Raw genomic sequence first — 13085 nt, forward strand, 5'->3', positions numbered from 1 at the left:
TTTGGAAAGAGCGTCTTCTCATGGAGACTGTTATCTAAAAAGCAAAGTGGTTATGGGGTTTCTTCTTCCTCAAAGGGTGAAACCCTGGCCTTAGGTAGTTACAGTTTCTGGTCAACCCCAGCAGTCAAGGAAGTGGGATCAGATTGGGGAGGCCCCAGACATGCTTGGTTGCACTCTGCTCAGGTCCCCAACACAGCCCCAATCTTAGTACGAAAACATTTTTCCTCTTTCGCTGTCCCTGGGCCTAGGAAGGCCGTGGGAGAACCCCACTACAAGTGAGCCCTAAGCCCATGCCCCATGATTTATTCCCTTGTTCCTCCCCACTACTCCAAGTGCTATCAGCCTAGCGCCAGCAATGCCCTTACAGGGTTATCCCCAAGGAAACATGTAGCTTTTCCACCTCCAGCACTGGGGAAAGGAAGGTGGATGAGTGTAGATAGCAACGTTTTGCAGGGGAGAGGCCAGCTTTCCCACTGCCCTTCCCCTGCAACCTCATTTTATTCAACCATCATTCACCCACTTGTTAAACATGTATGGAAGATCTCCTGTAATGTCTGACTTTGTTCTTTCTATTGGAAGCAAAACTGACTATCACAGTAATAACCCATAACCACCCCCCTATGACCAACAAAAAAAATCCCATGGTCCTAAAAAAGCTCCTTGGCAATTACAGTTCAGAGTGGTTGGGATAAGACAGAACTGAGAACAGGGTGTTGTGGGGGCACACAGTGGGGCCAGCTACTCAGTGGGGTGAGAGGTAAGGAATGTTCCATCTGAACTGAGAATGGGAAGGGAAGAGAGATAGGGAGAGGAGAAGGACCTAGTCTCTAGGGGGTGATTGGAGACAGAAGAGTTGGGGGAGGGCTGAGGGGAGAAGATGGCCCCCTGTTCTTCAACCCCATGTAGGACCAGAGTGGGAAGGATGTGATGAGCATGAAGCCCAGTGAGCAGCCACGAGGGGAAAGGCCCAGCAAATTGAAGCATCTCCTTCCTTTGTGTCAGCATGATTTCAGATGTTCTCAATCTCCTCCCCTGACATGTTCCTCTCCAGTCCTCAAAGGCTGCAGCAAAAGTATAGTAATAAACTCCAGACCCAGACCAACTGGGTTCAAAATTTGCCTGAGCGCAGTGGCTCATGCCTGTAATCACACCTATAAACTTTGGAAGGCTGAGGTAGGTGGATCATTTGAGGTCAGGAGTTCGAGACTGGCCTGGCCAACATGGCGAAACCTTGTCTCTACCAAAAATACAAAAATTAGCTGGGCCTGGTGGCACATGCCTGTAATTAATCCCAGCTACTTGGGAGGCTGAGGTAGGAGAATCACTTCAACCTGGGAGGTGGAGGTTACAGTGAGCTGAGATCGTGCCACTGCTCTCCAGCCTGGGCAACAGAGTGAGACTCAGTCAAAAAACAGAAACAAAACCAAAAACACCCATACAAAATCTGACACTATCATCCACATTTTAATGCTAGGAAACTGAGGCCCAGAGAGGTGAGCTGGCTTGCTCAAGGTAAAATAGAAAGTGCAGAGATGCTTCTGATGTAATCCAAAACTTTTATATATTTTTTAGTGAAAGCTTCTTTTCTTTATCAAGATGTAAACCACATAGGGTGGGAGTGTCTGAGCCCTCTGCAAGGACGTAAGAACTGACGAGTGTGCAAGGACCTCCTTTTTAGTCATACGGAGTCTGAATTTAAGGAAAAACCCACTCAACTCAGCCAGGTGTTTGGCCCTGAGCCATAACAGGTGTGTGGCAGTCCCTTTTATGGCCACATGAGGTCAGCATTGAGTCACCCACTGGCCCCAGTACCAGAGCTTGCACTCTTGACAGGAATCCTTTCCAACACTCCAGAAATGGGGAGAGGGACCATAGCAGTGTTATCTGAAAGCGTGACTTGGGGACTTTGACTTAGGCCACAGCATGGTTAGGGACCTGACCTCGTCTCTGCAGCTCCAGTCTTCTCTGAGGCTGGGCCTCTGGTGTTTCTCTCTGTTGTTTTCTGGTTCCCTTTGTGCCCCCATTCCCCCCCTCCACCCACCCCAGCTAGGCTCATCTTCAGGAAACAGGCCTGGTTTCCATGGTGACCAGCCGGTCAGCTGGCTCCTTCCACCGCCCCCTCCTCCTTCACCCCCCTTTCCTGTAGCTTCCAGGGAAGGGTACTGTGTGTGAACGGAGAAGGCAGGGGTAGCCTTTTGTCTCTTGGGAGCTCTAGGGCTGGCCAAAAGAGCTAAACTGTCCCTCCTCCAAAGCCCTTTGAAGTGGAGACAGGAAGGCAGTGGGGGTGAGTGTCAAGAGGAAGATTATAGTGCCTAAATGGGGAGCACGAGAGGATCCTCTGTGGGTTTGGAAAGGCCAAGGTTAGGGGCTCTGCTCTCTGTGGGCAGTGAGGACTGAATTGCGTGGAAGGGGCTGAAACTGGAACAAGACGGGCTGGAGTTAGCTGTGAGGCCAGCTTCCCAAAAAGCATGGGCGGAAGATGCTGGAATGAATCACCAAGTGAGATTCTGCCTCTGCCAAGGGAGTGAACAAGACCCTCGCCTCTTCTGGACAGCCACCTTCCTCTGGGCAGGGAGAATGGACCCATCAACCTGGAGAGGGCTATGCAGGCTGGATAGCTCTAAGCAATAGGCGGACAGAGAGCCAACTTCACCTGCCTGGAAAGGGAAGAGAGTAAAACGAAGACAGGGCCAGGAGTGTACTAGAGGGGTGGGAACAGTGGCTGTTCCCAATAAGGGGAAGGAACATTCTGGGCAGATCAGTGTGCTTGTACCCTATCCCCCAAGATCAGACATCGAGGCTTTGCCCCAAACTAACTTCCTACCCACAAATATTCCCCATAGACTTTTGAGTGGGAAAGATTTGAATTCTAGGACTAGCTGTGTGAGTGCCAGCAGGTGACCTTGAGTAAGCCATTCACTCTCCCTCCGCCTTGCTTCCCTATGAGTAATTGGGGAGAACAGTTACTGTATGTCAAAGACTCTAATGACACATAGTAGGATTCCACAGTAACTGTGTATGCACAAGATTGATCATGCATGGCTTTTATTACATTCTTCATAATGGTTGGTTTTCGTGTTCTTTTCTCCCCATTAGACTTTGTGCTCCTTGAGGGAAGGAAACTGTGTTTCACTTCTGTACTGGTCACACAATAGGTACCCAACACCTGTTTACTGAATGGAGACATCCAGGAATGAATGAATGAATGAATAAATGTCAGGGTCCTTCCTGCTGTGCCAGGGAATGCAGGGAAGAGCAGTGTGGGATGGCCTGAAAGGATAGCCTGCTTGCAGTGGCTCAGCCTGGCCTGCTTCCTACACCCACAAGTGGGAGCCTTAGAAATTGTCCAGTCAAATTCCTCACTGCACAGATGAAGAAATTCAGGCTCAGAGAGAGGAAGGCACTTGCCCAAGGTCGTATAACTCCTTAATGACAGAGACAGAATTGAGAATTAGAACTCAGGTGTCCTGCCCTCCAGCGTAGGGCATTGCACACACTTCACTGCTTCTCTGGAGCTGCTCTTTTAGGGAAGGAAGATGGTTCAGTGAAGGCCGGTTCCAATGTCCTTCCTCTGCCCTCTGTTAGTCCTTTCCCACCTCTAGCTTCAATCTCTTCCCTTTCACCTTATTCCATTCCTCTCGAAGTCTAGCTTCTGCCTTAACCCTTCACCATGCAACTGGGAGTAAGGATCTTCCCTAGGGTTCCAAGGATCAATTTCCTCTCCCCACTCCTGTGCCCCAGGAACCTGGGGGAACCAGAGATGTGTGCGTGTGTGGGGGTGCTGTTGGTTGAACCTCGGGGACACAGTCCACGGAGAACAGATGGAGAGGAGTTGCGGCATAGATTCTCCCAAGATGGGAGTGCGGGAGGGAGGTGCAGTGAGCAGGGTTGGGAGCCGGGAAGGGGTGTGGGGAGTCCCTGTTGCTTTACCCCTTCGGGGGATGGTTATTAGGTAGGCTTGGGAAGGCGGAGTTTGGGGGGCTGGGGGCGGGGCTCGACTGCGCTGGGAGGAAGGGGGGGCGCGCTGGCTCCAGCTCGGCTCAGACAAAAGGCGGCGGCGGGAGCGGGCGGGAGGCGGAGCGGCGCCGCGAGGGCCTCAAGGTGACACCCGCCCCCGGCCCCGGCCCCCCCGGCCCGGCCCCCCCAGCCTGCCTCCCACCCCCAACCCCCAGCCCCCTACTCCCGGTGCCCTTTCCGGGCCCCCTCCCCCCGGCGGGGGGTGGGGAGCAGCGAGGGCCCCGCCCCCTCCCGTCCTCTCCCCAGGGCCCGCGCAGGATGCCCCCGGCCCCTGGCAGCCCCCCGGGAGGTCCTGAGCTCGACGCGCCCCCTCTACGCCATGTCCCCCCCTGGCTCGGCTGCGGGAGAGAGCGCCGCCGGCGGCGGCGGCGGCGGTGGCGGCCCCGGAGTCCCGGAGGAGCTCACGGCGGCGGCGGCAGCGGCGGCGGCGGACGAGGGCCCCGCCCGAGAGGAGGTGAGAGTCGAGGGCGCCCCTTCCCCGAGCGCGGCCGCAGCCTGGCCCCCCATCCCCCATCGCACGCGGCCCCCGCCGGTTCCGCCGCAGCGCGGCCGGCGCCCCGCACCCCGAGCCGGCAGCTGCAGCCGCAGTCCGCGCCGCCGCCCCCACCCGGCGGCGGTCCGCGGTGCCGGGGAAGGGGCCGCGCCAGGGGCGGGGCTCAGGGGTCCCGGGCAGGGGGAGGGGCCTAGGGGCGGAGCCTCGCGGACCCTGGGCTTATGAGAGAGGGGGCTAGGCTCTACGGGGGTGGGGACGGTGGCAGGGATCCTGTCTCACAGAGGGGGATTCTCTCTTGAAGGCCAGGAAGGGAGACTTGTAGGGGCTACAGAACGAGCAGGGTACCATGGGGAAGTGGTGGTGTTATCTGATCTGGGACCCTAAGGAGGTCAGATGTGTACAGGGGGATCCCCCCTGTGGTCATTGGGAGTGTGTGTGTGTGGGGGGGGTGTGTGCACCTCTCACGAGGCTCCTGCTGCTTCCTCATATCCCTAGTTGGGGTCACTAGTCCTCAGTCCTCTGAACCTGAAGACAAAGAGACGGAGGAAAGTACCAGGAGCACCCCCACTCCAGCCTCCCATGCACACTTGTGCACACGCATGCACCCTGCACTAGGGCAGAGGCACACAAGCGGGAATAGGCCTGCAGGTGAAGCCCCTTTCAGAGGTACCCACATGGGGACAAGCGCACAACCAGGTAGGCACACGAAGGGGCCCATATGTTCATACCGCCTAAGGACAAGGCTCGCCTCCCCGAAAGGCACATGTACCCTAACCTCCTCATCCACATGTACTGTGTGCTATTTCCTAGCTCGCCTAACTATCCATACTTCTAGATCCAGGACTCGATGCCTATTACTGTACCTTCTTTTCCACTCTTTTCCTCTCTTCCCTGGCTGGCCTCTAGGTCAGACCTGAGGAATTGAGGGGTTAAGTCAGGATCCCAGCAGGAGGCTGTGTGTGTGTGTGTGTGTATGTGTGTGTGTGTGTGTGTGTGGGTGGTGGGGGGATGGGTTCCTAAAGCTAGAAAGCAGAGAGGAGGGGTGGGAAAACAGAGGCCACTACAATAAATCAAACTCAACACTCAATTAGGATGTGGCTGCTGGGGGCCAGCACCATGGTAGGCACCTAGGATGCAAAGAGAATGAAGCGTGGGTCCTCAGGAGTACCCAATCTAGTGGGGAGCCCGACATGTAAACAAATCCTGGGCCAACCCTGGGACAGAATGTGCCAAGTGCTTTAACAGACAGGCTCCAGGAGAGTACCAAAAATCATTTCTCTTGACAAATTGCTGGGCTTCAAACGTCGTCCTTGCTACCCTGGTCCTACATCCCCTATGCCTGTCCTCTCCTCAGCCACGTGCCTCTGTCCTTCTGGATACCTCCTCCTGGACTGCCTGCCACTCAGGGACCCCAGCCCCCTCCCTCCCATCCTAGGACAAAGGGAAGGATGTCAGGGCACAGGAGGGAGACTCACAGGGGAACCAGGGTCCAGAACATGGGGAATGAGACAAGGCCTGGGGTTCTCTGGAGGCCCTTCTCCAAAGGAGGTGTTAGGCTAATTGTGAGGGTTAGGGAGGTGGATGGGTCGGAGGGGAGCAGCTCCTCTAGAACCTAGGACTGAAACAAATCTGGAAGTGAGGGCCCCACTTGTTAAGTGGCGAGGTGATGTCAGTGGGTCCCTCCCCCTTTTCTAGAGGACCTGGAAGGGGTCTGAGCTGGGGACCTGCCTTCGCTGATGCCTGTCTGTCTGTCCTCCCCTGTCTTCCCTGTCCACACCTTCTCCTGTTTCATTGCCGTCTTTATGTCTGTCTCTGGACGCTCTCTGGGTACCATCCTATCCATCTGTGTTTGCTGCCTGGGCCTCCATCTCTGGCTCTGATCCTTCTCTGCCTCTTGGGGTGTCTCTCTCTCTGCACTTGCCTGTACTGGCATTCTGGTCCCCTTTCCTATCCTCATGGCTCGCTCTGTGTCACTTCCATTTCTACCTCTGGCCCCTGACTCCCATCTTGGTCTCACCTTTTCTCTCCATATCCTTGTTCTCTTTGCTTGTTATTTCTGGTGCTGGCCTCTGCCCCTCCATCCCTGCATCCATCTCTGTGCTGGGTCCTGCCTGCTCTCACTTCCCACTCATCTCGGCCCCCTCCCTGCCCACCTGAGCAGCAGCGTCCCATCCAGCCCTCTTTCACCAAGTCCCTCTGCCGTGAGTCCCACTGGAAGTGCCTCCTGCTCTCGCTGCTCATGTACGGCTGCCTGGGGGCAGTGGCCTGGTGCCACGTCACCACAGTGACGCGCCTCACCTTCAGCAGCGCCTACCAGGGCAACAGCCTCATGTACCATGACAGCCCCTGCTCCAACGGCTATGTCTACATCCCCCTGGCCTTCCTGCTCATGTTGTACGCCGTCTACCTGGTGGAGTGTTGGCACTGCCAAGCCCGCCATGAGCTGCAGCACCGTGTTGATGTGAGCAGTGTGCGGGAACGTGTGGGCCGCATGCAGCAAGCCACACCCTGCATCTGGTGGAAGGCCATCAGCTACCACTATGTCCGCCGTACCCGCCAGGTCACCAGATACCGCAACGGAGACGCCTATACCACCACCCAGGTGAGGAGCTGGTGGGGAGTGCAAGACATTCAACATGGGAGGTGGCACTTGGCCCTGCCTTACTCCCTCCCCACCTCCCTGGGGGAAGGTGGGAGGAGCACAAGGCAGTGAGCTCCCATGAGCACTGCAACAGCAGGGCAATAGCAACAACCATAGTCATAACAGCAAACAACGACCAGGAGCCAGGCTCTGCTCTAAGTATTTTACACACATCAAATCATTTATTTAACCCTCATAACAACCCTATGAGGTAGGCAGGTATTCCCATTTTGCAGATGAGGAAACTGAGGCCTGGAGAGTTTAAGTAACGTGTCTAAGGTCAAATAGGCAGTATGTGGTGGAGATGAGACTTGAACTCAAGCAGTCTGTCTCCAGGATCTGTATACTATTTAGTGCTTAATGGGTCTATTTGGTGATTAATGGCAGAGTGTGGTGGCTCAGGCCTGTAACCTCAGCACTTTGGTGAGGCAGGAGGATCTCTTGAGCCAGGAGTTTGAGACCAGCCTGCCTCATGGCAACATAGTAACACCCCATCTCTAGAAATAATAAAAAGAAGTAGCTGATGTGGTGGTATGCACCTGTAGTCCCAGCTACTCAGGAAACTGAGGTGGGAAAATCATTTGAGCCTGGGCAGTTGAGGCTGTAGTGAGCTGTGATCACCACAGTGCAAGACCCCATGTCAAAAAAAAAAAAAAAAGAAAAAGAAAAAAAAAAATTAGTGCTTAATGGTTGGAGATGGCTTCACATGCCCAATATCATAGCATGCTCTACCTATTCAGTGAGGTGACTGCTACCGAGTTCTCTTTCACAGGTATGGACACCTAAATTCAGTGACTTGTCTAAAGTCTGCTGCTCTTAAGTGGTAGTGCTAGGCTCAATCCCAGCTTCCTGGATCTCAGGTTCAAGGGTCTAAGAAGAGGTGGGCATAGGAAGTCTCACTGGGGTTGGGCAGGTCAATCAGCACTTTGTGGACTCGCCAGGATGAGACATATTGGAGTCCTGGAGGAGACGTTCCCAGATGTAGGCCATCTGTCTTAGTATAAGGATCAACAGACAGAAGCCTGGGGCCGGTGAGAAGCAGGAAGGAGGCTGAGTGATAGCTATAGCCTGAACAGGAAGGCTAGAGACAGAGGGGTTCGTTAGGGAGTGCTTCTGGGGAACCCATTTGGAAACACAATTGTGAAAGGGAAGAAAGAAGAAGAGAAGGCTGTTTGTGGTGATGCTGGAGCACTTTGGAAAACAGAGGCAGTGGCAAATGGATCAGGCAAGCCAGAGGGGCAGTTCGTGGCCAGGGCCTGACTCCTAGAGGACGCAGGGTTTAGTTAGAATTTAAACACGCACAGGTAGGGCTGGTTCTAGTCTGGTCCTCACGTCTGATTACGCAGAGGGCGTCAGTTGCTCTGCAACTCAGACGGGAAGATCCTAACCAGCTCCAACCGGCACCTAAACCAAGACACACTTAGGGTCCGACCGGGCAACCAGTGCAGCGATGGGGCGGGCGAGGGTGAGTGGGCAGAAGCGAGCACCGCTGATGGGCTCCTCGCGACCCTGCCGCCTGCCCCCTGCGCCGCAGGTCTACCACGAACGTGTCAACACGCACGTGGCGGAGGCCGAGTTCGACTACGCGCGCTGTGGCGTCCGCGACGTGTCCAAGACGCTGGTGGGGCTGGAGGGCGCGCCGGCCACGCGGCTGCGCTTCACCAAGTGCTTCAGTTTCGCCAGCGTGGAGGCCGAGAACGCGTACCTGTGCCAGCGCGCGCGCTTCTTCGCAGAGAACGAGGGCCTGGACGACTACATGGAGGCACGCGAGGGCATGCACCTCAAGAACGTGGACTTCCGTGAGTTCATGGTGGCCTTCCCGGACCCGGCCCGGCCGCCCTGGTACGCCTGCTCCTCGGCCTTCTGGGCCGCGGCGCTGCTCACGCTGTCGTGGCCGCTGCGAGTGCTGGCAGAGTACCGCACGGCTTACGCACACTACCACGTGGAGAAGCTCTTTGGCCTGGAGGGCCCGGGGTCGGCCAGTAGCGCGGAGGGCGGCCTCAGCCCCAGCGACGAGCTGCTGCCCCCGCTCACCCACCGCCTGCCGCGGGTCAACACAGTGGACAGCACGGAGCTCGAGTGGCACATCCGCTCCAACCAGCAGCTGGTGCCCAGCTACTCTGAGGCGGTGCTCATGGACCTGGCGGGGCTCGGGACGCGCTGCGGCGGGGCGAGCGGCAGCTACGCGCCCTCGTGCCGCTACGGCGGGGTAGGCGGCCCGGGCGCGGCGGGCGTGGCTCCCTACCGGCGCAGCTGCGAGCACTGCCAGCGCGCCGTCAGCAGCTCGTCCATCTTCTCGCGCAGCGCCCTGAGCATCTGCGCCAGCCCGCGGGCCGGCCCGGGCCCCGGTGGGGGCGCGGGCTGCGGGGGCAGCCGCTTCTCGCTCGGCCGTCTCTACGGCTCCCGGCGCAGCTGTCTGTGGCGCAGCCGCAGCGGGAGCGTCAACGAGGCCAGCTGCCCCACGGAGCAGACGCGGCTGTCCAGCCAGGCCAGCATGGGGGACGACGAGGACGACGACGAGGAGGAGGCCGGGCCGCCGCCGCCCTACCACGACGCCCTCTACTTTCCGGTCCTCATCGTCCACCGGCAGGAGGGGTGTCTGGGCCACAGCCACCGGCCGCTGCACCGCCACGGCTCCTGCGTAGAGACCTCACTGTGACCTCCGTCCCCGGCGTGGCCCGCGCCGCCCTCCCGCCTGCCCCTCGCGGGACTATGCTCCCTGTGCGACGCAGGGCGAGTCACCACGGTGACTGAAGCCGCGCGGGGGGCAGGGAAAGGGAGGTGAGGGCCGCAAGACAGACCCGGATGGGACCGAGACCCCTGTCGTCCCTGTACATAAAGAGACCGATGGGTGGGAGGGGGTCGGCTGCTCCCCGAGATCCCCCTGGCAGAGTCATTCTTCCAGCCCTACCCCTGAGTTCCTAAAGGGACACCTCCCTCCTGTCCAGCCCTTCAACAGATCTTCGGACTGTTAGATGACAACCGTGCTGTGGGCCCCGCGTTGGGCCTTGTCTGAAGGGAGACGTCCTGGCGTGCAGCTGGGAGATTTAGAGGCTGTGGAGAAGGGAACTTGGGGTTTTCCTTCCTCCGTGGCCTCACTCCCCTGGGGCCTCTCTCTATGGAGGGAGCAGTGGTTTGGTGACCAGCAGGCTGGATTCCAACTAGCTAATGCACTTAGCGGGTCTGAGGCTGGGGCCAGGTGTCAGCCCCAAGCCTCCATCCAACACCGTGGAAATGTTGCTATCCTCTTCTTGGCGCTGACCCCAAGATTGGGGTTTCCCTTCTGCCGCTCCTTCCGCTGTTGTTTATCTAACTGGGCCCCCACTCCAGGTCCAGAGGGACTGTGCTCACCGCACAGACGGCACTCATCTCTCACTCCCTGGTCCTGCAGAGCTGTTGCCAGGGTGCAGTGGTGAGGAGAGTGAAATGTGGAGGACTGTGTACCTCAGTCCTTTCTCTAAACTCCGCAGCCTCCCAGCAGGGGCCTCCTCATCTGGGTTCTGGGTGTGTACTCCCTTTAGAGAGTGTGAGATACACCCGGGCGGGCGACACTTGTTAAAGCTGGCCAGGGCGAGTGACTAAGGGGAGAGAGCATGACATAGACCTGGGTGACAACGGGGACCTCTGGAAGCAGGTGGGAGTAAGAGAGGAGAGGGCAGTGGAGGGTGGAGGAAAGGACTTCCAAAGGTGGGGTGTCTGTGGGGGCGGCCTTTGCCTCCCTAAACCTGTGCAGAGGAGTGGAGTGTGCTTCTCCCTCAAACACATCTCTGGGGGGCTGAGGATGTTGTCACAAGTCCCAACTGGAGAAATAACTCAATTCCAATGGCAGGGTCAGAGGCAAGCATTCTCTAAATCTTGCCCAACCCTTCCATCCTCCCCTATCCTATGAGCTGAAGCCCTGCTGTGTGTCCCAGGGTCTTCAAAGGGGCATCCTGCCACCACCCCAGGGCGCTGGCCCCACATCCTGTTCCCCTAAAGCTCTGACACCGCCTTCTCTCCCTGTGCTCACCCCACCACCTCCACCCCAATGTGCTTCAGTGTGCATGTCTGTGAACAGCCTTCCTGCCCTCCCAATCTCCCCAGCAGATTTAGTGCCCAGGGATTGAGCTCACATTTCAGGCTAGAGAGGATAACCCTTGGGCCACCCACATCTCTCACCCCTGATGCTTCTTACTTCGCCTGAGCCATCAGAACTCCTCCTTCCCCTCCTTCAGCCCCTCTCATCTTCCTCCAGCCCAGCCAGGCCTGCACCACCAACTGTGTGGCCTCCACCTATGCAACATCACTTCTGGCTCCCCTTTTCTTCTTCCTAGGGAGAGGGGCCCAAATTGTGGGGATACCATGGCCCATGGCTTCTAAAGAGTTTAGCTTTACTTTCAGGTAGAGATGGCTGAGTGAGGAGGGAGAAGAGGCTAGAGAGAGAGAGGCTTGGGCAGGGGAAACAGCTGCCCACCAGGTTTCCCTGGCAGCAGTGCCCACCTGCCTATCAGCACTGAACCTGCCTGGACCCCGAGTCTGTGCTTCTTGGGGGCCTGGCATTTGGAGCACCCTTCTTTCCTCTGAATGGACATCTGTGAGGTACAGGTGGTGAGCTGCAGCCTCAGGCTCCATTTCTTAGCCAGCTGGCACCCGGATGTCATGCTCTGTGTGGGGACAGCCTGGCCACCTCAGGGCTCCAGGGGAGGAGGAACATGGCTCCTTCTCCCTCAGGCCTGTTCCTGAGACAGAGCCTGGTCTCAGAAGAGGGGAAGGGGGACCTCTATTTTTATTTTTGCCTGTATTGACCATTTCTGCCTAGGTTGTCTCAGACAGCCTCATCTCCCACACACGCACAGACTTAGAGAGAAACCAATTCTTTGGTCTATTTTCTTGGTAGCTTTATTGATTGCCAGGGAAAACAAAAACCAGAAAATTAATCTCTAAAATTAAACTTTACACTGAATGTTCTTGTTTCTCTAATTAGAACCTCTGCTAGCAGCTGTGGCTATACACACACACACACCCTCACACCTACACGTTTGCACTCCGGAACTGTCAGAGGGTGTCAGGCACAGACAGACTCTAGGTTGCCTAGACAGGCATACACATGCAGTCACTCCCAAGCCCCCTTTGGTGCTCTGCTTAGCGTCTGCTTAGTGGAAGGAGTCCTTGGAGAGCAGGCACTCCTGGATTGGGGTTGTAGCCCATGACCTGCCCTTTGGGGACACAGTTCTGGAGGCTCTGGGCCAATAAATCAGCCTGAGGAGGATGGGGAATGGCGCTCAGCCTGAATCAGTCAGCTAGGTCTCTTGAGGCCCTGGGGCTGATGTGATTCCTGGAGGTGTGGCCCCAGGTGGACAGCTACAGAGTGATGGGGACTCATGGAGGGCACCTGGAAGGCTCCATGTGGCCTGGGGACAAGGGCTTGTGGGGTGGGCTGGGCCTGGCTGGGGAGAAGACAGGTCTCTGTCAATTGGGTGCATCACACTGTGGCCTTTTTGTCGTGGATTTAAGCGCAAAGATTGTACAAATCAAACTGGTGGATAATAAAGTTGTGGATGACTCACTGACTTCCTGTCCCAGTGTGGCACTTCTTTCCCTCCCTCCCAGGGAAGCTCTCTGGGGTGGGTGGCAGAAATCGTGTCATCCTTCCCTGGAAGTCGTCATCTACAGCTGCCTCCCCAGAGGAGGCCACTGGGTCTGAGTCTCTGGTGTCATTTCGTTGTCCCCTTCCCAGGTTGGGGGTTGGGGAAATAGGGGATGGCGTGGCCTATAGAACTGGATCACCTAAAGCAGAGTCAAGCAACAGGGAAATGCATCTACAGGGGTGAGGGTGGCAAAGAGAGCCAGGCATAGCTCTGCTGTAGCCAGAGTGTGTGTGTGTGTGTGTGTGTGTGTGTGTGTGTGTGTGTGTGTGTTTGAAGATCAAGGATCTGTTTGGTAGAGAAGAAAATG

The 13085-nt window shown here is 56.8% G+C and overlaps 1 protein-coding gene across 1 annotated transcript; it reads left to right on the forward strand.

Annotated features, from left to right (window-relative positions):
• The first annotated feature begins 4042 nt into the window (after positions 1-4042).
• On the forward strand, positions 4043-12701 carry TMEM151B (transmembrane protein 151B). The gene is made up of 3 exons (XM_030928582.1): positions 4043-4471; positions 6672-7112; positions 8686-12701. The coding sequence occupies exons 1-3, from the start codon at positions 4337-4339 to the stop codon at positions 9808-9810; spliced, it is 1701 nt and encodes a 566-aa protein (XP_030784442.1). The 5' UTR covers positions 4043-4336; the 3' UTR covers positions 9811-12701.
• Positions 12702-13085: the final 384 nt, after the last annotated feature.

Source organism: Rhinopithecus roxellana, chromosome 4, assembly GCF_007565055.1.
Source record: "Rhinopithecus roxellana isolate Shanxi Qingling chromosome 4, ASM756505v1, whole genome shotgun sequence".
In the NCBI taxonomy this organism is placed as follows: Eukaryota; Metazoa; Chordata; class Mammalia; order Primates; family Cercopithecidae; genus Rhinopithecus; species Rhinopithecus roxellana.